Source organism: Talpa europaea, assembly GCF_964194135.1.
Source record: "Talpa europaea genome assembly, chromosome: 10".
NCBI lineage: Eukaryota > Metazoa > Chordata > Mammalia > Eulipotyphla > Talpidae > Talpa > Talpa europaea.
In genome coordinates this window covers 47219870-47242381 of record NC_140077.1, presented here as the reverse complement: position 1 = coordinate 47242381, position 22512 = coordinate 47219870, and the positions used below count along the sequence as shown (strand labels likewise).

The 22512-nt window shown below is 34.7% G+C and overlaps 1 protein-coding gene across 1 annotated transcript in view; it reads right to left on the bottom strand.

The window, feature by feature from the left end:
• CTNNA3 (catenin alpha 3) overlaps positions 1-22512 on the bottom strand; it is a gene marked incomplete at both ends in the record, with an annotated part of 1381762 nt that overhangs the window by 37061 nt on the left and 1322189 nt on the right. Inside the window, 2 exons of the mRNA XM_084245749.1 lie at positions 5294-5428; positions 15121-15226. Of these exons, the coding sequence (XP_084101875.1) occupies positions 5294-5428; positions 15121-15226 (241 nt within the window). The remainder of the gene's footprint in view (positions 1-5293; positions 5429-15120; positions 15227-22512) is intronic.

The following is a 22512-nucleotide window of genomic DNA, read 5'->3' as shown; positions in this document are numbered from 1 at the left end:
GAAAAATAATAGTTACCTTGTAAGCACAAAATTCAGTGTGTACTTTAAGAGTGAACCTGAATTGTTTTAGTCATTGGCTACCACACCTTCAATCATTTAAACGTACTCAAGGACCTAACAGTCTACGAGAATATGTATTAAAAATCAGATAATATTTGTGAGCACTGATCTGATTTTGGTAATCTTTGAGGGATATGGTAGAAACTACTAGCTGCCACCCAATTTCCTTTCTCTTTTTTCATAGAAAGAAAACTCAATTTTAATTGAGAAAAGTAATGCATCCAGATTAAAATACAAATTAAAAAAAGCATGCTTTTCCAATATTCCTTGCAGTTATGTAAAGTTAAATGACTAAGTTTGAGCCAATAATGTATAAACAACAAATTTGAAAGCAACTTCTAAGAGGCAATGATTGTTTGCTTTTATTTCTCTTCATTCTCATTCTCTGGATTATAAAAGTCATGGCTTAGAACTAGAGAAAGCACATTTTTACCTTAATAAAAATGAAAGCCAGAGATCATGGAAATTAAGTAGAAAGACAATAATGACTGATTGCATGATGACTTTATGAAGCTGCTATACCCATCCTGGATTATCCATTCTCACAAATTTTCCATGGAGAGTAAATTCCCTTTTTTTAAAAATGCCTCATTCAATTCTTTGTATATAAAATAGGCATATCCAAATTACTTGTATTTAAGGAAAATATTCTTCTGGGATCATTTTCTCTCTCTCTCTCTTTTTTTTTTTTTTGGTCTTATCCAATATACTATTAGTGAATGGTTCTATATACTTCCCCTCCATACATCTCTCCTGAGTTCTAAAAACTAGACTTTTCTGGGGCCACCCTCCCTGGTGGTGCAGGGGTTAAAATCCCAGCACTATGAAGCTATTGCTAGCCACTGTGGCATGAGTTCGATCCCTGGCCCACATGATGCATCAGACCTCTCTTGTCTTGCCCGCTGCTCCCCTCAGCAGTGTATTTTAGTAGATCTGCCTGTTCTGCTCCCCACTCAGTCTCTGATAAATCTTCTCACCTATCTGCCCCTCTGGCCTTCACCCAAGTTCTTGTATGCATAAGTAAAAAATAAATCTTAAAAAAATACAAACTAGATTTTTCTTTTTGGATGTCCCAGGGTCACTTAAATTCAACAAGCAAGCCATGAATGAGTTGCCTTATCCTTCCTATCTGCTCTGTTTTTAGTTACTGATGTCACTGCTGAAAAAAACAACCTACCAAATCCCAACAACTTCATCTTCAGCATTCAATATATCATTGGTTATAAGAACTATTAGCTCAATATTTGTTTCTTGTATCCGTATACAATAATTCTTTTTTCCTTATATGTGTATAACACACTTGTCTACAATCTACCAATATGGCCTTAATCTCACAATAACAATCTTGGAGTAGTTTTTAAATTTTATTTCTAAATTTTAACCTATAGTTCTCCTTCTTTCCAAACTATCATCACTGATAACTTCTAAGTTCCTAGATTTACTTATTCCCATTTCAAATTAATTTCTCTCCATTGTCTACAGGGTAAAATTAAAATGTTACAATGATCTTTTGAAATAGCATCATTTTTGTTTGCAACTTCTCTTCTATCCCCCACCCCCAATACATACACATGAACAGCTGCTTCTATCATATCAGATTATACCATTTCCCAAAAAATTCCTCATCTTTCCCTATTTCTTTTATTTCAGCTGTCCTATTTACCTCTGTTCATTATATCCTTTAATTTGCTTTTTCATTCATTAATCAAGTCCTAAATCAGAGCCAAATCACATATGAAGCTTTCTCTTGCCCACATGCCACATCATTGGAATTAATTATTCCCTTACCTCTGTGTTTTTGTACACTCTTTACTGTATCTCACATCACATTATAATGTGATGTGCTTTGGAGTCATTTTTGTATGTTTAATTATAATTTATGTATCTTAAATTTATATAGACGTAAGATTCTTAAAAGAGCCACTATAGGGCCTCCCCTGGTGGCACAGCGGTTGAGCACTGGGCTGTGAAGCTGCCTGCAGCCTCTACAGTGCTGGTTCGATCCCCAGCCACTGGCGAGGGTCCCACATGGTGCGCCGACCTCTTCTGCCATGCCCGCTGCTCCCCTCAGCAGGGTACTTCGGTCCTTCTGCCTATTCTGCTCCCCGCTCTGGCCCTGGTGAATTCTCTCACCCTCCCTCGATTCTGACTGTACCCAGTGCTTGAATCAATCAATCAATCAATCTTTAAAAAAAAAAAAAAAGAGCCACTATATAGTCAGCTTTTCATTTTCAAGATATTCTACAAAGCCTGGAACAGTCAGGATATTGAGTTCATATTTGAGGTTTTCAACTAGCCACTCTTTTTTTCCTTATAAATAAAACATGTAACTTCAGGATAAATTTAAGAATGACTGAGCAATAATTATAATTAAATTTTCAAAATGGTTTTCAAATTCCTTTATGCTATGCACTTACCTTCTTTATCCTAAATCCTAATAACCTGTGTCCATTCACTGTAGAAATGCATTCCATTCATACTTACTTCTTTTTCACCAAATGCATTTGCCAAAAGTAATGCTTCATGAACATGGTTTGGAAACTCAATCTTTGCTCTGTAGTTTTGAATATCAAACTTCTGTAATTTTTAATGAATGTCCCTATATTACAATCATATTTGTTGCTTTTCAAAAAACCTCATAGAAAAAATGATGACTCAGTGTAGGGCAAGGTAAAAGTATCAGGCTTTTCTGCCCTCCCACCATTAGGACAGATGACGGGTCTGCGGTCTTGAATGCATGCCTGATGGCGGGCACCTGGAATAGGGTGTGGGCATATGTAGCTGGGATTCACCTGGGCTAAGATTGGGCTGTTAAGGGTGGCATCATGGGGATGCCAGGAGAAGCCAAGAAAGCAAAACGAAGAAGCAGAGAAGCAGAAGCGTGAGAGAGCAGAACAGCAGACACCCCCCAGAGAATGCCAGAGATCCCAGAGTGAAGACTTGCTGGGGGGCTGGGAGGCCTGTCAGCCTCCCGGGCCCCAGTACCCCTGCCTGCCATGTACCTGGTAAATCCCCCCATAAAAGCCTGCAAAAGCCACTGAGGGCTCCAGGACTCTCTCCTCCTTTACCCTGGTCTGCTGGGATCATAGAAAACTTGCACTGAAAAAAAAAAAAAGAAAAGAAAAAGAAAACCTGCACTGTGTCCATTCTTGACAGTACACTCAGAGAGACCTTATCAATTTAGAGGACATAAAAACACAGGGTCACTAAGAGATTAAAGCAAGCATGCTTCAGCACACATAAATTAAATGCATTTAAAAAGTTTTCCAGGATATCTCTATAAGCAGATGCAAGGCATGTAAAAGTGCGTATTCTCCTTTTTCAGATTTATTTTTACTAAAGGGAAATTGTGGGTGAACTAATGATAAACAGTTTTGTATTTGTAACACTATTCCTTACTTTGCACAGTGACTCAGCTTTTAAATTATACATCATGAATTTAAATGATTTCCACCTATTCTATCTGTAAAACATGTAAAGTTCATGAATTTGAATCATACCAAATAGGAAAGAATTCAAACTCAATTTACACAGCTGGAGGAAATTATATTTTAGAGGGACAATTAACAATAATGTATTTTAGGAGTACTGTATAAGCTGAACTTTTACCTGGGTTTTGAAAGCTTAGCTCAGATAACATGAACCAGTAGCATATGCATATAACTGTAAAATAAAATTCATAATGATATAGACCTTGTAAATGATGGTGAGTATGTGAATTGAGAAAAGTAAACAGAAGAAGATTTGGGTCTCCAAATGAATATATTTTTACACATTTAAAGTAGTAAAATGTTAAATAAAGGAAAATGTCTAAAAGTTCAAATAAAGATACAATATTTAAATACACATTTGAATATGTGTACATATGTATATGCTGTGTGTATTTATGCATGTATCTGTGTATATATCCATATGTACTACATTTTCCTTTAAAAAGTGATGAGCTGACAATATTACACAAGTAGTGCTATGTGCTTTTGCAAAATTTGAATATCAAGGAAATCAAGCCCTTATCTCTAATAATGACTATACATATTTCCAAATTATTCACTTTTAGTTTATACTCTTAAGTTTCATTATATATTAAAGTTTTCCTGAGAGTAAAAGATAGACCTTTATGATAAAGTCTAGTTGTGACATTTACTAGCATGACCTTGGTGAAATTATTTAAATTTTCTGAATTTAATTTTTCAAATATTAAAAAATAAAACTAGCAAATAAATATTCTACTTATTATGCTATTGTGAAGACTAAATGAGAGGAAACATAAGCAAGAGATAGTCAGGATTAGTTCCCTGTCTTCGACCATTGTTGGTAATTAATTGTTTAAAATTTTGCAAATGCATTCTTTTTAAAAATTTTAGTTCACTGAGAGTAAACCCAATGTCAAAATATAGAGATGTTTAGATGCTACAAACTTATAAGTATGCTTTTATAATTTTTAAAAAACTAAAGTATGTAATGAATGTAAGTTCCTAGAATGTTCAGATGTTTCACTTAATGTTCAGGATTTAACTTAAATTTATAATCTTGCTCCAGGTCCTTCTCAAAGTCACTGATAACTAAACTCAATATAGATATCAAATACCATTTTATTATCATTCCCAACCTAGAGAAATGATCTACTGTTATTAAAAGAGGAGTAGAATATTAGACATTATTTCTACCATGGTCAATTTATAGTAGATTAAAACTTAGGGTCACCGAAGAATTTATGAAAGTCCCTCTAAATTTATAATGCTCTGTCATACTTCAATTCTATAATTACATATGGAAATAAAAGTTTTCAAGACTAGAACATCTATGTTACATATAAATTAATATAGGGAAATGTGTGCCAATTCATAATAATAAGGCAATTATTCTTATTAATTTGCAATCCCTTGTGCCTTTGTTTTATTAAAATTATAGATTCAATTTAGAGTTTTTTCTGTGTACTATCTGAAGTCTGAAGATTATGCTCTAAATTAACATTCATTTCTTATCCAAGTGGCTTACAACACCTGATTCACTCTAAAAGTCCCTGAAGTAATTAAAAACAAGTTGTATTGACAACATTTCTTTAAGAAATCTGGCAAATTTCATGATAGCTTCATTGCATGATGTTTTTATACACCTACATTGTGTTTCTTCTTTTCTGCATGGAATTAAAAGATTGGTGGGGTGAGGATGGGGAATCTTTTGTTTCAAGCATCTTCCACATATCATGGATAAAATGTCAGGCACTACTCACAGCTGACATGATGAGCTCTCCTCCCAGGTTCTGGATCTCAGCTTTAACTTGACTGCAGATTTTCAGCTGGTGAGAGTAGAACTTAATCTGTTCCAGGTAGGCCAATAAATCCTGCTTGCATGACGGATCTGGACACTAAATATTCATAAAAGATGAAAATGGGAACAGCAAAATCAATAATAAGCAGATCAGATTGAATATGGACAATGCAGGTAACTTAGAAGGCAGCAAGTTTAATTTCATTGAGCTTTATTTCACAGTCTAGGTCCATGTAGATTTTGATATGCTTCAGCTATTAGAAGAGTTTGTTCATGTTTCAAACATAACAGAATTAGCATTATCAAAAGAAATACTAAATGAATTTCCCAATAAGAAAAAGAAATAATTTTGATAAGATTAGAACATTCAAATTACATTTTAAAGCAAATCTAATGAGTTTTTTTTTCATTTTTTTTCATTTTATATATTTTTACATCATTTTTCATTTTTGCATAATGTATGCATTTTCATTTTGGTTATAGTCTCCATACAATTCCCACCTCCCTTGTTTTGATCCTAGTCCCTCCCACCCTCCCCATAGTGTGTCTCTGGTTCTAAAGAGAATTTTTTTTTAAGATTAATTTATTTTTATACAAGAGCTGGGGTACAGGCCAGAGGCGTGGGAGGGTGAGAGGATTCACCAGAGACACAGCAGGGAGCAGAACAGGCAGACTGACTGAAACACACTGCTAAAGGAAACAGCGGGCGAAACAGGAGAGGTCTGCTGTGCCATGTGGGAATCTCCCTGGCAGGCCGGGAATCAAACGGTACTGTGTTCAACCCACTGCACCACTGGGGAGGCCCTAAAGAGATATTTTAAATGCAAATATTCCCTTCCCCTCAAATTGTCCTAGAATACTCATCAGGACCAGCAGATATGCAATGTCTGTCCTATGTTATTTAAAGGAGCATAAAAATACCTTCAACAATACATATATTATGTTCTATTATTTTGAGCATCTAATATTTGTAGCTATTATATACAAAAGGAAATAATTTCATTTTAGATAACATCTGGAGCCAAGAAATAGATAGCATACATGTTTTATAGATACATTGCATTTCTCTACTAAGAATATTGTCTTACACTTATTATCATTTGGAAGGAACTTCCTGGAGGACAGTTTCAAACTTCAGCATAACACAGTGATAATGTGTGGTTAGTGTTTAATCTTTGTGCTCTTTTTCCTATAGAACCATAATAGGATTTTTTTACATATCTACAAACATAATTTTTCACTTCATTTTTCTTAAAGATTTATTTATGTATGCATACAAGAGCCGGGGTATAGGCCAGAGACAGAGTGGGGAACAGAACAGGCAGACGGACCGAAGTACACTGCTGAGGGGAGCAGCGGGCGAGACAGGAGAGGTCTGCTGCACCATGTGGGTAGCTCCCTGGCCGGCTGGGAATCAAACTCATGCTGCAGAGGCTGAGGATTGCTTCATAGTGCTGTGTTTAACCCCTTTTGCCACCAGGGAGGCCTAATTTTTCACTTTAAATATATTTTCACAAAGAAGTTGAAATATGGTTATTTATATACAAAGATATTCATTGCTGAAAATTAGCAAAAATTGAAAATAGCTTAAAATGTCCTAGATTACTGGCAAGATTAAATCAGAATATGTCTATGTAATATTATATTATCTCACAAAAATAATATTTTCAATGGATCTGGGAAAATGCTTTTTGGAAGGTAAAACATATTTTGTATTTAGAATTTTGTATATCTCAACAAAATTATATGAAAATATATACTTGTGTTTAAAATATACCAGGAATTACATATATGAAAATTATAAACATCATATCATAATGATATTCATTTATCTTTAAATGTAACTTCTATAATTATAAAAATGCTATTATCAAAAAATCTTAATTCTAATGGTCTAAAATATACACTAAAAGGAAGAAAAAATGATCAGAAAGAATTCTATGCATTTCTGCTTTTATCTAGCAATTAACAAGCTGGAGTTTAGTTGGAAAATTACTGGGAATCTTATTTATTTTATATTTACTAATTAGACTAGTCTGTATATCTCCAGAATGTGTGGACAAGTGAGAACGTGTAACATTTGAAGAAAAGTTAATCTACAAAAGTAGCACAGAAATACATTCTTTTTTTTTTTTTTTTTTTTTTTAGTAGAGGCATGCTTTATTTATTTGTTTGCTGGTTTGTTTGTTTGTTTTGTTTATACATGCACTGGGTACAGTCAGAAGCGCGGGAGGGTGAGAGAATTCACCAGAGCCAGAGCGGGGAGCAGAGCAGGCAGAAGGACCGAAGTACACTGCTGAGGGGAGCAGCGGGCGGCAGGAGAGGTCTGCGCGCCATGTGGGACCCTCCTCCGGTGGCCGGGGAGCAGCCGGGGATCGAACCGGCGCTGCAGAGGCTGTGGGCAGCTTCGCAACCCAGCGCTCAACCGCTGCGCCACAGGGGAGGCCCCAGAAATACATTCTTCAGCAGAAATAGTAACAATCTGCTAGAGGAGCATGGCCATGTGAATGGATAATCAGATGGACTCTCAGACAAGATAAGAAACCTTGATACTAGGAGTATTTTTCAATTTTTTTTAAAAGATTTATTTATTTATGTATACAAGAGCTGAGATACAGGCCAGAGGTGCGGGGTGAGAGGATTCACCAGAGACAGAGTGGGGACCAGAACAGACAGATTGACTGAAATACACTGCTGAGGGGAGCAGTTGGCGAGACAAGAGAGGTCTGCTTCACCATGTGGGTTGCTCCCTGGCCAGCAGGGGATTGAACTCTTGCTGCAGAGGCTGTGGACTTCTTCATAGTGCTGTGCTTAACCCCTTGTGCCACCAGTGAGGTCCTGTGGTTCAAATTTTTAAATAAATGAGAGCAAACTTCCAAATCTCATCAAAAGGACTAAATGTTAAAAGAGTAGAAGCACAGGAGGACAAAAAAGAGAAAGAAAAATATAGTGAGAAAGATGAGAAAGAGAGGTAAGAAAAGGAAGAGGAAGAAAGGGAGGAAGAGATTTCCTTAATTTATAAGTGGTAAATGAGAAATTTAGAAAAGATCATTTTTTTTTCAGGATTGAAGAATTTATGCTAGAGCTAAAGTTAAGTATGTTTAGTATTTGAACTCCTATTGAACAATTAAATTCTCAATGAATAACCAATGTTGCAATCATCCAAGTTGAAGCAAAATACGTAGTCTCTCTCAAGATATTATCTCAAGGTTATACGAGAAGAGTCCAGAAATCTTTTAAGAATGAATCAAGTGCAAAAATTAGAAGTTGACTTTTTGAGATAAAAAGTTGCTTGACCTAGATTCCCCCTTCATTCCAGAACAGATGAGATTTTTGACTACATTGAAAGATGGAAGAAGCTAATTTTATTTTATTTTTAAAGATTTATTTATTTATACACGCACTGGGTACAGTCAGAAGCACGGGAGGGTGAGAGAATTCACCAGAGCCAGAGTGGGGAACAGAACAGGCAGACAGACGGAGGTACACTGCTGAGGGGAGCAGTGGGTGGCAGGAGAGGTCTGCATGCCATGTGGGACCCTGGCCAGCGGCCGGGGATGGAACCGGCGCTGCAGAGCAGCCGGCAGCTTCGCAACCCAGAGCTCAACCGCTGCACCACTGGAGAGGCCCAAAGAAGCTAATTTTAAAGCTGAAATAGAAAACATCTAATTGGTAAATTCCATGCTATAAAATTTATTAAATGCAGTTTTTTCTAGTGGCATATGAAAAGCCTTTCTTAGTCAGTTTTGGCTGCCTAAAAGCAGAATCAGGAGAGTGAATCATTTCTAGTTTAAGAATGCTCTTCTATTATTTGCAAACTTCCTTTATTAAAATCAAGTAATGATTATCCAAACTTTCATATTCTCACATGAGGGTGATAGGAAAATTTATATAAAATTCTTGCCCTGATTTTTTGTCAATTATATTTCCCATTTATTAAGATAAGAGATGTTAACCACAAGATTTGGTTTGATATTTAATACATTGATTTTTTTTTTAAGTTTTCTAACTATCAGTCCATTCACTATATGTGCACAGATGGCATGTCCACAGAAGTGCCTTCTTACATAAAATCTATCATTCACTCTTCTAGTAAGGTACTTGGTACTAGTAGAATACATCATTTAGTAACGAGAGGAAAAGCAAAAACAAAAACAAAATATTATTACCTTTCAGTTTAAATTTTAAGAGTGAGTTAGCAAAGTGAATACTTTCAAATACCTTTATTCCATAAGCTTAACTATTAATATTTTTTATTATATTACAGAATAAATTTTATTTAAGACACATTTAAAATAACTTTAGCAATTACAGACAGCAGTGTACATTCTGTTAAGCAGGTAGTGTGAGGTATCATTTTGAATATCTAGAATATAAATTTCAAGCAATCAGTGACAGAAAAAGCAGTCAGTGTCCATTACCTTTCCCCTTCTTATGGAGCCCAATTCTTCCTGTACTTCAGCCAAGGTGATGTCTCATTTCAGCCCTCTCAGGGTCACAGATCATCAATTATCCCATCTTCTTCTTATTATTATTATTATATTATTAATTGTGGCAACATTCTCTATCAGGTATCACCACTGTAGTGCGCCCACCACCAAATCACCCATAGTCCACCACCATACCACTGTGTTTCTTCCCTCTTGCTTCCTACCCTCCTTTCTCCCTTTCCTCTGCCCCCCCCCCCCACCTTTGGCTGCTTCAGTTCTTTAGTCCATTTTCCAGGGCTAGTTTTTAAGTTCGCCTTTCTCTGGTTCTTGGTTTGGTTTCTCTTTATTTATTATTTTCTTTCATTTTTAATGTCTCCTTTTTCCATGCTTGAATTTGTCAACATAATGTCCAAAAATCCCCCCGCAACCCTGTAATGCCATTTGTTTCCTCTTGACCAAAGCATCTAAAATATTTTGAAATGACTAAATTTCTATTATCTAGTGCTGTCTTGCAAAGATCCATACACCTATTGCACTTGCTTGCTCATCTCATTGTCTCATCAGCAATTCATACTTAAAACATAACTTTCAACTATCTCATACTCTGTAGAGCTCATACTCATAAATCTCATACTTGCCTATTTTAAAGTCCATATTTTTCTCTTCCTATTACTATCTCAATGAAAACCTTTCTTTCCTGCTCCCATCTGTTAAATTAGGCCTGCAATTAATTTGAAATTGTTAATACTTAAAAATCTAATAACAAGAATGCTTCTTTCCTTATCTATCACTGCTAGCTTTAGCAAGCTGAAGTTTCTAAAACACAGATTTGAAAAGGTATCCAGGAAAGTATCATTAGAAATTCACTGAAATTCTTGTGGCTCATAGAGGACAACACTGACTCCTTTATATAGACCGGCCATGCTAACTTGTGAGAGGTATATTTGAAAAACTATGATCTATTTTAATTCTGTTTCATAATAAAGCATACATGCTATTCAAATTTTCTCATATCTTCCTATTTAGACTAAACATAACTTCTTTTAGAATTGTTTTTAATTCATTTTTTGATTTAATTTATTTTGGACTCACAGACATTGAGAAAACACTGAGAAACATGTACTTTGTTTTTTCATATAATTGTATTGCTTTTTTATTGAGGTAAAGTTAGTTTATAATACCATATATAATTGAGGGGTAAAGGTTCACAACTCTTTAGATTAATGTTATCACAGCACATGCACAACTAATGCCCCAATAATCCTTCATAGTCACCCATTGGTCTCCTTACTTCCTTGTTCCCTACCTTCTAGCCTCCCCATCTGGTATATTCAATTCTGTAGTCAGGCTTCTGAGGTTTGCTTTACCTTATTTTGTGTCCCTTTGCTTTATTTCTTTATATCCCACATATGTGGGATGCATAAAATCATATGGTATTTGTCTTTCTTCTTCTGACAGTAATATAGCATGCCTTTAAACTGGAAACTATTATTTTAAGATGCCAACAGTTCAAATTTTCTGTATCTATCATATCCTTATTTCCTGAGAATCTTCTGTGCCTTTATTTTTATAAAGTAGGGACTAATCTTTTTTTTTACTTTTTTTAAATCTTTTTTACTTTTTATAAAGTAATCTGGAGGGTAAATGTAGTATCAATATCTCTGTTTCAGGTAGGTTTCTTAGAGATAATAGTATCAAAATACAAATATTTTTACTAGATGTATTTAGAAATTATATGCTTAAGATATATGTAAGAATGATATAATGCATGCTTCAGAAGTTTCTTTTTAGTATAGTTATATCATAATATTTTTTTTTATTTTCATGAAATCAGCAGGGAATCAATTCAAATGAGGCTAGCTACTGACAATATCTTACTGAAATATCATATAAATTATGCTTGTAGGTTGCTTGTTCATAGTTGAGTGAATTGTTTATGACTTGACTTATAACTCTATCTTGTTTTTAAAATGTCATCTTTTCTTAAATTAGCATTTGCTTCAGTATTAACACTGAAAAATGTATTTAAATCATGTTCACTTTTTATTTTAGTAGGTGATTTTGATTAATACCCAATTAATGATCTGGATATCTTTGCTTTGGTAAAATTACAATGAAGGAATATTCGGGTTCAGACCTACAATCCAAGGATCAGAAAGTCTAATTTTGTCTTTTCCTTGTGCAAACCACTTTAACTGATGTTAATTTTATTTTGGCTCCTATTCATCTTTTTCCTATTTGGAGTATACTGCCTCTATCATTGAGAACTTTCTGTGTATTATTCCTACCTTGTGAGGTGTTATCTAACTCATCTAATTTAAAATATCTGCTAACATAATGAATTACAGTATAGAATTGAGGAAAAGAAAAATCTATATACCAAGAGTCCGGAATCTTGAATTTGTAGGCAGGGTTATTCTCTAACATGTTATTCTCTTCATTCATGACACAAAGTTTTCAGAAGTGTGATTGCTAACAATATACTCTCCTCTCCTTTATTATTATACTGCATAATAAAGTCATGATTCACACTAGAATTCCACAGGACTTAGAAAACACGGTCTTGAATGGGATTTATAATCCAAAACACCATCTCAACACAACTTTAAGTTGTTAGGTGATTAGATGTTAGGTGATGAGGATAATAAGCTTATATTAAGGTTCTTGGTGTTAAAACAGAAGGTTTTAATATATCTTTTTCTAGATAGATAATGACAATACCAGAACAATGAACTGTATGTGGTTACAAACAATAATCACATGTTTTAAGAAGCCATTCAGGGGAAAAGATTTAAAAAGGAAAAAAAATCCAGGCAGGTAGAATTGGAGACCTCAGTTACTGTGATTTCATTTTGTTCTCATTACATGAGTTCTGAGAGTTTACAAAATGAAAGTAAATTGGGCTAAAACTATATACATACACACACACACTATTATATATTACTATATATTATATACATATAATACTATATAATAATCCATTATACACACACATATATATGTGTATATATATAGAGAGAGAGTATATGCACGTGTGTGTGCGCACACCCCCTCCCCCAACATATCAGGTTCTTGGGTAGAATTGAAAAAGTAACCAATGTTTGACCTTCTAACACCTTAGTAAAAATCAGACTGAAAAGCATCATTAAAAAAGTGTTTAAATTTTTGGAACTATAAAACAATTTATAACAGAAAGCAACCAGGGCCTCCCCAGTGGTGCAGCGGTTGAGTGCTGGGCTGCAAAACTGCCCCAAGCCTCTGCAGCGCCGGTTCTATTCCCGGCTGCTGGCGAGGATCCCACATGGCGCTCAGACCTCTCCTGCCGCACCTACTGCTCCCCTCAGCAGTGTACTTCGGTCCTTCTGACTGTTCTGCTCCCGGCTCTGGCTCTGGTGAATTCTCTCACCCTCCCGCGCTTCTGACTGTACCCGGTGCTCGTATAAATAAACAAAATCTTAAAAAAAAAAAAAAAAAAAGAAAGCAACCACTGTTCTGGCAGATTATTTTCATAATATATGTGTACACTGATCAAAATCATATTGCTTACACTATTCAATTGTATTCCACAATCAATTTCAAATATTATTTCCCATCTAAAGTTTTGATATTTTTAGCCAATATCAGAAGTAGTGCATAAACACAGTCATGGCCATAGATATAAAGTTAGATGGAAGTGAGACAATACTTTTCCTTCCTCTTATGCAATCTGAATAATGCTAAAAACAAAGGCATAACTTAACTAACCTATAGTATAAAAGTGTCTAGTACATGGAATCTGATCCAATTAAAGAATATCAGTGTAAGAAAAAATATTTCCAAGTGACACAAAATTTATTTGAACTTTGAAAATTATACAGTCCTAAATAAACAGAGGCACACTGGTACAAATCATTAAGTATTTTAAAAGTTATTAGTGCACATAAATCTGTCCAATGCATTATGGGTTTACTTATTATGCCACTATTATTTAGTCTTTCTCATAAAAGTGTATGCAATAAAATTGTGAAGTATGGAAAGTCATGGGGGATTTGGGCTTCAGTCATTTATTCCCAGTATATTATGAATTATAGTATGACAACACTCATTTTTAACTATAAATGCTAAATACTAAAAAGATTAATAAAATGTTTATGATGCTTAAAGTAGCAAGCAACTGAAATTGATTTTTAAAATACCTGTCTCATTATTATTACAGGTTTTTCTTCCCATATACAGAAATCCAGTATCTAATAGAAAAAAAGTACTTCATGTTCCAAGTATTAGAGGATAAAAGGAGTGATAATACTAACAGCACAATAAAGTTTCCCTCAAAATATAAAAGCTGTAAATAATACCAAATAGTTGCAAATTTATAAAGAAAAATTCTTTCCAATCTGAGAGAAAAACAGATGACTAGATGAGGAAGATATATATATACACAATGGATTACTGCTCAGGTATAAAAAAAGATGAACTCTAGGCATTTGCAACCACAAGGATAGAACTGAAAGGGATAATGCTGAATAAAATAAGTCAGAAGGAGAAAGACAAACACCAGAAAATTTCACTTATTTGTGAAATATAGAGAAATAAAACAAATGATTAGACAGAACCAAGCCAATAAGAACTCTGGAAGTCTGATTGTGGCCCTGAGGTGACCAGAGGGAATTGTGGAGAGCAGGGTATTGTAAGGGAGAAATGGACTATGACAGAGGACTCTGGGTGCCTTGATGGTGAGTGTGCTGTGCTAATACATCTGGAAAAGTGTGTTTCTATACCTCTGAATCATATACGGTGTTGTAAACCAATTATACCTCAATTAAAAAAAGAAAGAAAAAATTAAGTGTTAAGAAAATTTTATCATCATTGTCTTCAAGTATTTCCTTTGTACACTTCCTCAATATCTTCACTTTGGTTTTCTGCTAATTACTATTTGCTTTACCATTTTATATAGAATTTCAGGACAGAACAACTAACAAAAGAATTTTAAATAATGTTGATTTCTGAAGAACAAAAATAAGAAACTTAAGGTATTTAGGGGAAAATATTAACATTAGCTCTTATAATTAAAATAATTTGAATATATCTGAAACTCCAAAACTTGATATTTAAAATAATTTGAATATATATGAAGGTATTTGAAGCTCAAAAATCTAAAAACAAGTAATAAAAGAAATAATGTTAAATCCTAAGAAAATAAGCTTAATTAGAATGAACTGTCCACTTCTTGTATATTAATTATACAATGCAAATTAAATATAATTCAATAGTAATTTAGGAAAAACTGAACCAATAAAGTAAAAATTCAATTTGCTCTAATCAGTATTGATCTGCAGAACAATTAGCATGACTTTTCACCACTCATTTGTAGAGAACTCACCTGGTTTGCAATCTGCCGAGCGAGGACATCCATCCTTGATCCTGATTCTGATATCATTTTAGCAGCATAAATCACATCAGTTGTATGCTTTAGTGGTCCTTTGCCCCTTAAAGTAGAAGAACACATATTCCAGTGGTTTATGTTTCTAAAAAAAGTCACTTAAACACTTATACAAAAACAGACAGACTCATACACAAGATGTATACCCCAAAGTACTGGCTGGTGATTCACTTTACACACATCAATTTTGGATAAGACCCAATAAAACACCAGTATTAAATACAAAGTAATAATAATAAAACAACCAAGTCTGTTTATTTAATTTAATCTTAATTTCCAGGTATTTTTATGGTAAACCTTAGCCTAGAGATATTCTTTGTAGATGTAGATGCCTAAAATCAAAGGCATTTTCCTGATTCTAGGGGGAAGCATGTGATTCTAGACATTAAATATGTTTGACAGTGCATTTTGATCAACAGGACTACTTGTAACTTTTTTTTAGTTTTTTCATTACTTGTATTTTGTTTCTAGCACATTCTTTCTTCCATAATTAACTCATAGTAATTGAGTCTGAATCTGGAGTGACACCATCCTAGACTGTTTTCCAAATGAGGTAAAATCTTAAGTAAGTCAAGCAAGATGAATACTCACTCTGTGCCCCATTTCCTCTGTAATAGGACCACCAATCACATGGGGGCATTCATAACATTATATTTATTTATTAAATATATTTTATTTTATATATATTTTTACATAATTTTTCATTTTTGCACAATGTATGTATTTCCATCTTGGTTATAGTCCCCATACAATTCCACCCCCCTTATTTTGACCCTAATCTCTCCTCCCTTCCCCCACCCATAGTGTGTCTCTGGTTTATAGTTGCTTGTTGATTTTGATTTTTACTTTATTATAATTAGTCTTTTTCCTGGTCCCTTATTTAGCTTTTCTAAATTCCTGCTATGAGTGAGACCATCTGGTATTTTTCTTTTTCTTTCTGGTTTATTTTGCTGAGCATGATCCTTCCCAGCTCCATCCATGTTGCTGCAAATTGCATCAGTTTATATTTTTTGATTTCTGAGTAATATTCCATTGTGTACATGTACCACATCTTCTTGATCCAGTCATCTATTTTTTGACATTTGGGTTGTTTCCATAGCTTAGCTATTGTAAATAGTGCTGCTATAAACACAGGGGTGCAGGTGCTTTTTTGAATTAACAATTCTGTGTCCTCTGGGTAAATACCTAAGAGTGGAATTGTTGTATAATATGGATATTTAATTTCTACAAGGAACTATGAAGTTGCAAAAAATAAAGTAAGCATTCAATAATGTTACTTGTTACTGGGGAGGGGGAATGGTTACTATTTTAAAACAAGTTTGGTTCCTAATGCCATGGAACAAAAAACTGTAAGGTATATAAAAAGAAATGCATGCCTTACTGCATGCAGGGCCTCCCTGGTGGTGCAGGGGTTAAAGACACAGTGCTATGAAGCTATCACCAGCCACTGCAGCATGAGTTCAATCCCCCGCTGGCCAGGGAGCTACCCACATGGTGCAGCAGACCTCTCTTGTCTTGCCCACTGCTCCCCTCAGCCTTGTATTTTGGTAGGTCCATTTGTTTCTGCTCCCCACTCTGTCTGGTGAATCCTCTCATCCCCTGTACCTCTGGCCTATACTCCAGCTCATGTATGCATAAATAAATCTTTAAAAAAATAAGATTGTTGAGAGATCAAAATACAGTGGGGTTAGAAAAGAGGGACAATTAGAACTATCTTTGTCTATGTTTTATTTACACCCTTAGCTGCTTTTGAGGATAGATACCCCAATGTGAATCTGGTAAAATTTGTTATTGGAGGAAAATCTGTTCACTAAGGAGATATCACCGCAAAGTAATAAAAGACAGAGGGTATTTATGCAAAACTATATGATCAAATATTCTATACCTGAAAGACAAAACACTAAAATGTGTATGACTCTGTCCCCCAAAAGCCTTTTCATTTCATTTTTCCGTGGTGTTTCTCAAATTCATGACAGGCAAGTTTCCCTATTAAACCGGAACAGCATGTTTAACACAATGAAAATCTGATCACAGAAGATGGTTGTCATCATACATCTCTACTTTGAATGCTGACACAGGTTGCTTTATAATTTGTTTAAAAATCAACATTAATCACAATAATGTTTGAGTTGCTTTTATCAAATTTACCTTATGCATGAGGCAAGGCTAGATATTATGTGTACGGTTATGTTCAAGAAAGGCATTGCATTTCATTATTTCCATGCATCTCCAGAGAAAGTTGAACTTAAATAAAGCTGTCTAAGTTCCCAAAAGGCAATGCATCAATTTCAAGGTCTTAAACAATGGGTAAAGGTTGTTTCTAAGGAGATCAGCTAACACTTTCTTAGCTTAAACAATAGACAAAGAGTTACATATAAGGAACAGAGCTAATGTACTCTTCCCCTCAATATAATATATTCCCCCATATAAAAACCTTGGGCTGATAAAAGGAAAATTATTCCTAGCTTTAAATATCTATCATGTTAAAAGACCACTATCTTAAAAACATGTAGAACTTAAAAGTAACATTAATATGTTATGATAGACTGCAATTATTCTCTTCACTCACCTTTCTAATTAAATGTATTGCCTGGCAAGCTTCCTACTGAGTGCCAAACAAAATACACATTTTATAAATGATTCCATATCATGCCAAGCTTCCAAAGGAAGCTACAATTACTGAAACTATGATAAATTTTAACACTCCTCAGCCTGAAATGTGCTATGTAATGAAGGCTTTTTAAATTGGGAAATGCATTCAAAGGTTGTTTGCCACCTTCATTTTCATAATGGGTTCTCAGGATCTACTGTCAGCAAATTGTGTCTTAAATTATTGTGGTTGGATCCTATAGAGAAAGACAACCCAGACGAGAGGAGAGGTAGACTTTGTAAATATTTTAATGAAACCAGAAGCCAGAAATCTGTAATAATTAGTGCTTGCAATAACAATTTATTTCTCTAAAAAGGAGTGCAGATCAAGTTGTAGCACAGAGTCTGCCGATTAATCATTAAATTGTAGGTTAAAAAATATAATGGGAAAGTCTGCAATAACCTAGTGATGTTGATGTCATGGAAAATTTAATTAGGCAAGTAAGAAAAGGGTTACCTATGAAACTTTTTTTTTTGGTGCAATATAAACATTCCAGCTATTTTTGACAATGCCTCAACCTTGACTCTCATTTTTCTCCCCAAGTCACTCCTTTCTGGCATCCACTGCTCCCTTTTTTCTCTTTTTATTAGCATAAGAAATAAGATAATGCTTGTGACCAGTAACAGCTCATCTAACTGAGGACCTGGTTTAATAACAGGACATATCAGACAGTTTCATTGGCTTATTTTGTCTTTTACAGATATGTTGTGCTATAATTAAAATCAAAACCAGAAGTTTAATTATAAACTTTGTATTTGGTGAGCCCTAAATCTTTGATAACATAATAGTATTCCCTTTTCAAGACCAAAAATCTTCCTTTAAACCTTTGTTCTTTGGTAATTTTATATATTGATGTTTTTCTTTGATATATTTACATATCATAATGGTTCACTTAACATATAACATTAATGTGGGCCTCCCTGGTGGTGCAAGGGGTTAAGACACAACCCATGAAGCAATCCTCAGCCACTGCAGCATGAGTGCAATCCCTGGCCAGGGAGCAACCCACATGGTACAGCAGACCTCTCCTGACTTGCCAGCTGCTCCCTTCAGCAGTGTATTTCAGTCAATCTGCCTATTCTGTTTCCCACTCTGTCTCTGGTGTGTCCTCCACCCCCCATGCCTCTGGCCTGTACCCCAGTTCTTGTATGCATAAATAAATCTTTAAAAAAAACAGATAACATTAGTGAGAGCATATATTTTGTTTCATAATAATCATCAACAAATTTAGCAGTTTCTACATACTAGACACTGTTCCATACACAAAATAATTTGATCATTATAATAACCTTTTGAATTTAGAATTATTATATTTATCTCTCAGATAAGGGAACGAGGAATAGATGTGAAGAAACCCTTGCCCCAGTTACAGAGCTAGTAAGTAGTAAGTATTGGAAAACAGATTTGAACTAGGCGATTTTGTAACCCAGTCAAGTCCACTTTTAATGACTATTCTATTCCACTTCCAATAAGACATATTAAGGGCCTCCCCTGGTGGTGCAGCGGTTGAGCACTGGGCTGTGAGTCTGCCTGCAGCCTCTGCAATGCTGGTTCGTTCCCCCGCCGCCAGCGAGGGTCCCACAAGAAAAAAAAAAAAAAAGAAGACATATTAAGATAAATTAAAGCATTTAGACGATCTCCTTGGGCATTGATGAGGGTTTCCAGGAATGCAACAGAGAGAAAGATGAGCGTTGTTAGATGGATTGACTTGATCACACACAACAACCTCAAGAACACGAGCCATATCTGTGTCCCAATTCCCACAAATAAAAATGTGCAACTTTTCATGTACTTTTAGACTCATGGCAAATGGCTGAAAAGGCACAAGTAGGTTACAGTTCTGGGATTTCTTTCTTGAGTTACTTTTTCCTATTATACTTCGCTAATATCTTTCCTTCCTCTTTTCTCCTCTCTCTGAACTCTAAACACTAATCTCAAACTTAGCTATCTCATGCCATAGCAGACAAATGAATGCATTTTGATGCTTATTTATAACAAATAGAAATTTTTTTTTTCTGATAATCTTAGTTTAAACACATTTAATTGTAACACTCAGATCTAGTGCTGCAATAAATAGTGTGAAATGTCCGTGGAGTTGGGAAATACATTTTTAAGTGTTTTTTTTTTTTTTAAGTTTTTTTTTAACTAACATTTATTTATTTATGAATACAAGAGCTGGGGTACAGGCCAGATGTTGGGGGGTGAGAGAATTCACCAGAGACCAAATGGGGAGCAGAACAGGCAGACTGACTGCAACACACTGCTGAGGGGAGCAGCAGGCAAGTCAGGAGAGGTCTGCTGCAACATGTGGGTTGCTCCCTGGCTGGCGCGGGGAGAATTGAACTGGTGCTGCAGAGGCTGGAATAGCTTCACAGGTTGCATCTTAACCCCTTGGAAATACATTTTATCTGTATTCCAAAACTGCTACTTATTAGCCATGTAGTCTAGAGTAACTTAGTTTGAGTTTATTTTTCCTTCATTGCAATAATGATTGTGATAATTGTCACATGGTAAGAATGAAGTCATATATTTTGCACATTAATTGGCACATATTAGGTACTGGGGAAACATTTTGCCTTTCCCTTATCCCTTTAAAATTAATGGTATTTTTGAAAATTCATCTTTTGAACTTTTATTTAAAAATTATACTTGCCAGAAAATGTGAACTGACTCAATCAAATTGAGTTCCTTCTCTACTAACTGACAGTATAAATGTGTAACCTTACCCATAATATCCTTTTATTAAGGAGAAAAACCCATAAACTCTTAGTGCATAGTTATTGTTCTTTAACTGCTTATAAGGAGTTGATTTTCATTTAATGACAATATTTTTGGTAGTACAAAATTTCAGGATTAAAGATTCATCTATACTAGGATATCATCACAATTCTTTTATAATTCTGACATTAGATACAAAATAAAAAATTAAGTAAGATGGAAACAATTGAAAATGATAGGATAAAGAGAGGTACCAGATTCAAGTGAGGACATTCTGTTCTTTTACTATTGAGAAACAAAATTTTAATTAGGTAACTCTTTCCCTCTGGATATTACTTTCTCTTGTAAAGTGTCATTCTCAAGTTTTGAGGATCAGATAAAAGTCCTTGGAAATTCAGCTAGTGAATAATCTGTTAATAATCATTCTCAGTAATCAGTATCCTGAGGAACTTTTGGGATTCCAGTTTGAAAAGAGTGTTGTCCTATGGAAGATGGAAAATATTACCTGAGGATTGGATATCTGTGTGCATGTATGTGTGTGTGTGCATGAACGTGTGTTTCATTTCTTATCTTTTTGTATTTTACTTAGAGTGGCTAAGCTGCTATGACAAATCAAAATATATTACTGTCCTAAACTAATAAAGTTTATATCTCTCTCAAATCATAGTCAAGGTGAATTTTGGGATAGCAGGCTATATACCACATAGCCATTTAAAAAGCCAGACTCCTTTGAACTACAAGATGACCTACTGGAACCCTGCCAGAACCATTGTATCCAGACTTCTGACACAGGAAAACCATATTTTATAGGTGATCCCAGGAGTCAGGATAAGAACTGGAATATATCACTCCCACCCATACTCCCAAATCCAGATAAACAGATTCATGTACTACTGCCAAGAAGACTGGGAAATGCATTTGGGTAAAGAAAGAAAAGAAAATGTGATTTTACCAACACCTAACTTTCCCTCTGTATGTACTCCCAGGGGGGTGCTAACATATTACTTTCTTTTTTCACTTCAGCAGTGAAAATCTATGTTCTCTGTGAAGGGAATTTTAGATGTCACCATGGTAGGTGGGAAAAAAATTGGGACAGTAGCCAGGCTCTTCACCAAAACAGCTGAAATTAATTATAAAACATATACTCGGCCTGGGAAGAATACCAGTTCTATTTTTTGTTTTGAAATTGTCGCAATGTAGATGGTCTATTATTAAAAATAAAAATTATATAAGCTTCACTTTGTGCATGGTGACGATAGTGTTTCGTTTTCAAAGTTATACTTGTTTATAAAACAAGACTAGGGCTAATTTTAGAGATCTTTTGGAGAATCAGCTTGGGGAGAATACTTTGTTATCATGAAATTTTGTTATTGATGTTATCAGTGTAGAGTATGTGTTTATGTGTATGAATGTGTGCATGTGGTGGGGGGGGTATTGTTTCTGAAGTACGAATTTCGTTCCTCAAATCCAAACAATATAGTTTAAAAAAATTCTGAGATAAGTTTTTTTTCTGTTCTTAAGTCCCTAATTTACCCTCAGCCTGTTGGTGTTACAATAAATCCTAGACAAACTACAAAAAGAGTACCCTTAAAGGCAAAAAAACTAAACGCCTAGGCAGAATCAGAAGTGGAATTAGAATGAAGGATTTCTTTAGCAAAGTTTGCTTTTCAGTTGTAGGTAAAGAAAAGGTTAGATAACCAGGTATATTTTAGTTTTGTCTGTAGTAAAATAGCCTTCTCCAGTTCTTCCCGAGTGCAAAGATTTTTTAATACTTTTCCATGATATTTTGTATCAAAATTATACAAAACAACAAACTTTTGTGTGCTTACTATGTTTCAGGCACTGATAAATTGCTTAAATTTATTACTCAGTTCTCACACGCAGCATGTTACGCAGGTTGTTCACTGTAAAAATCTAACTAATCCCATTGATATCATGGATGGTCCCATAATTGTACATACCAC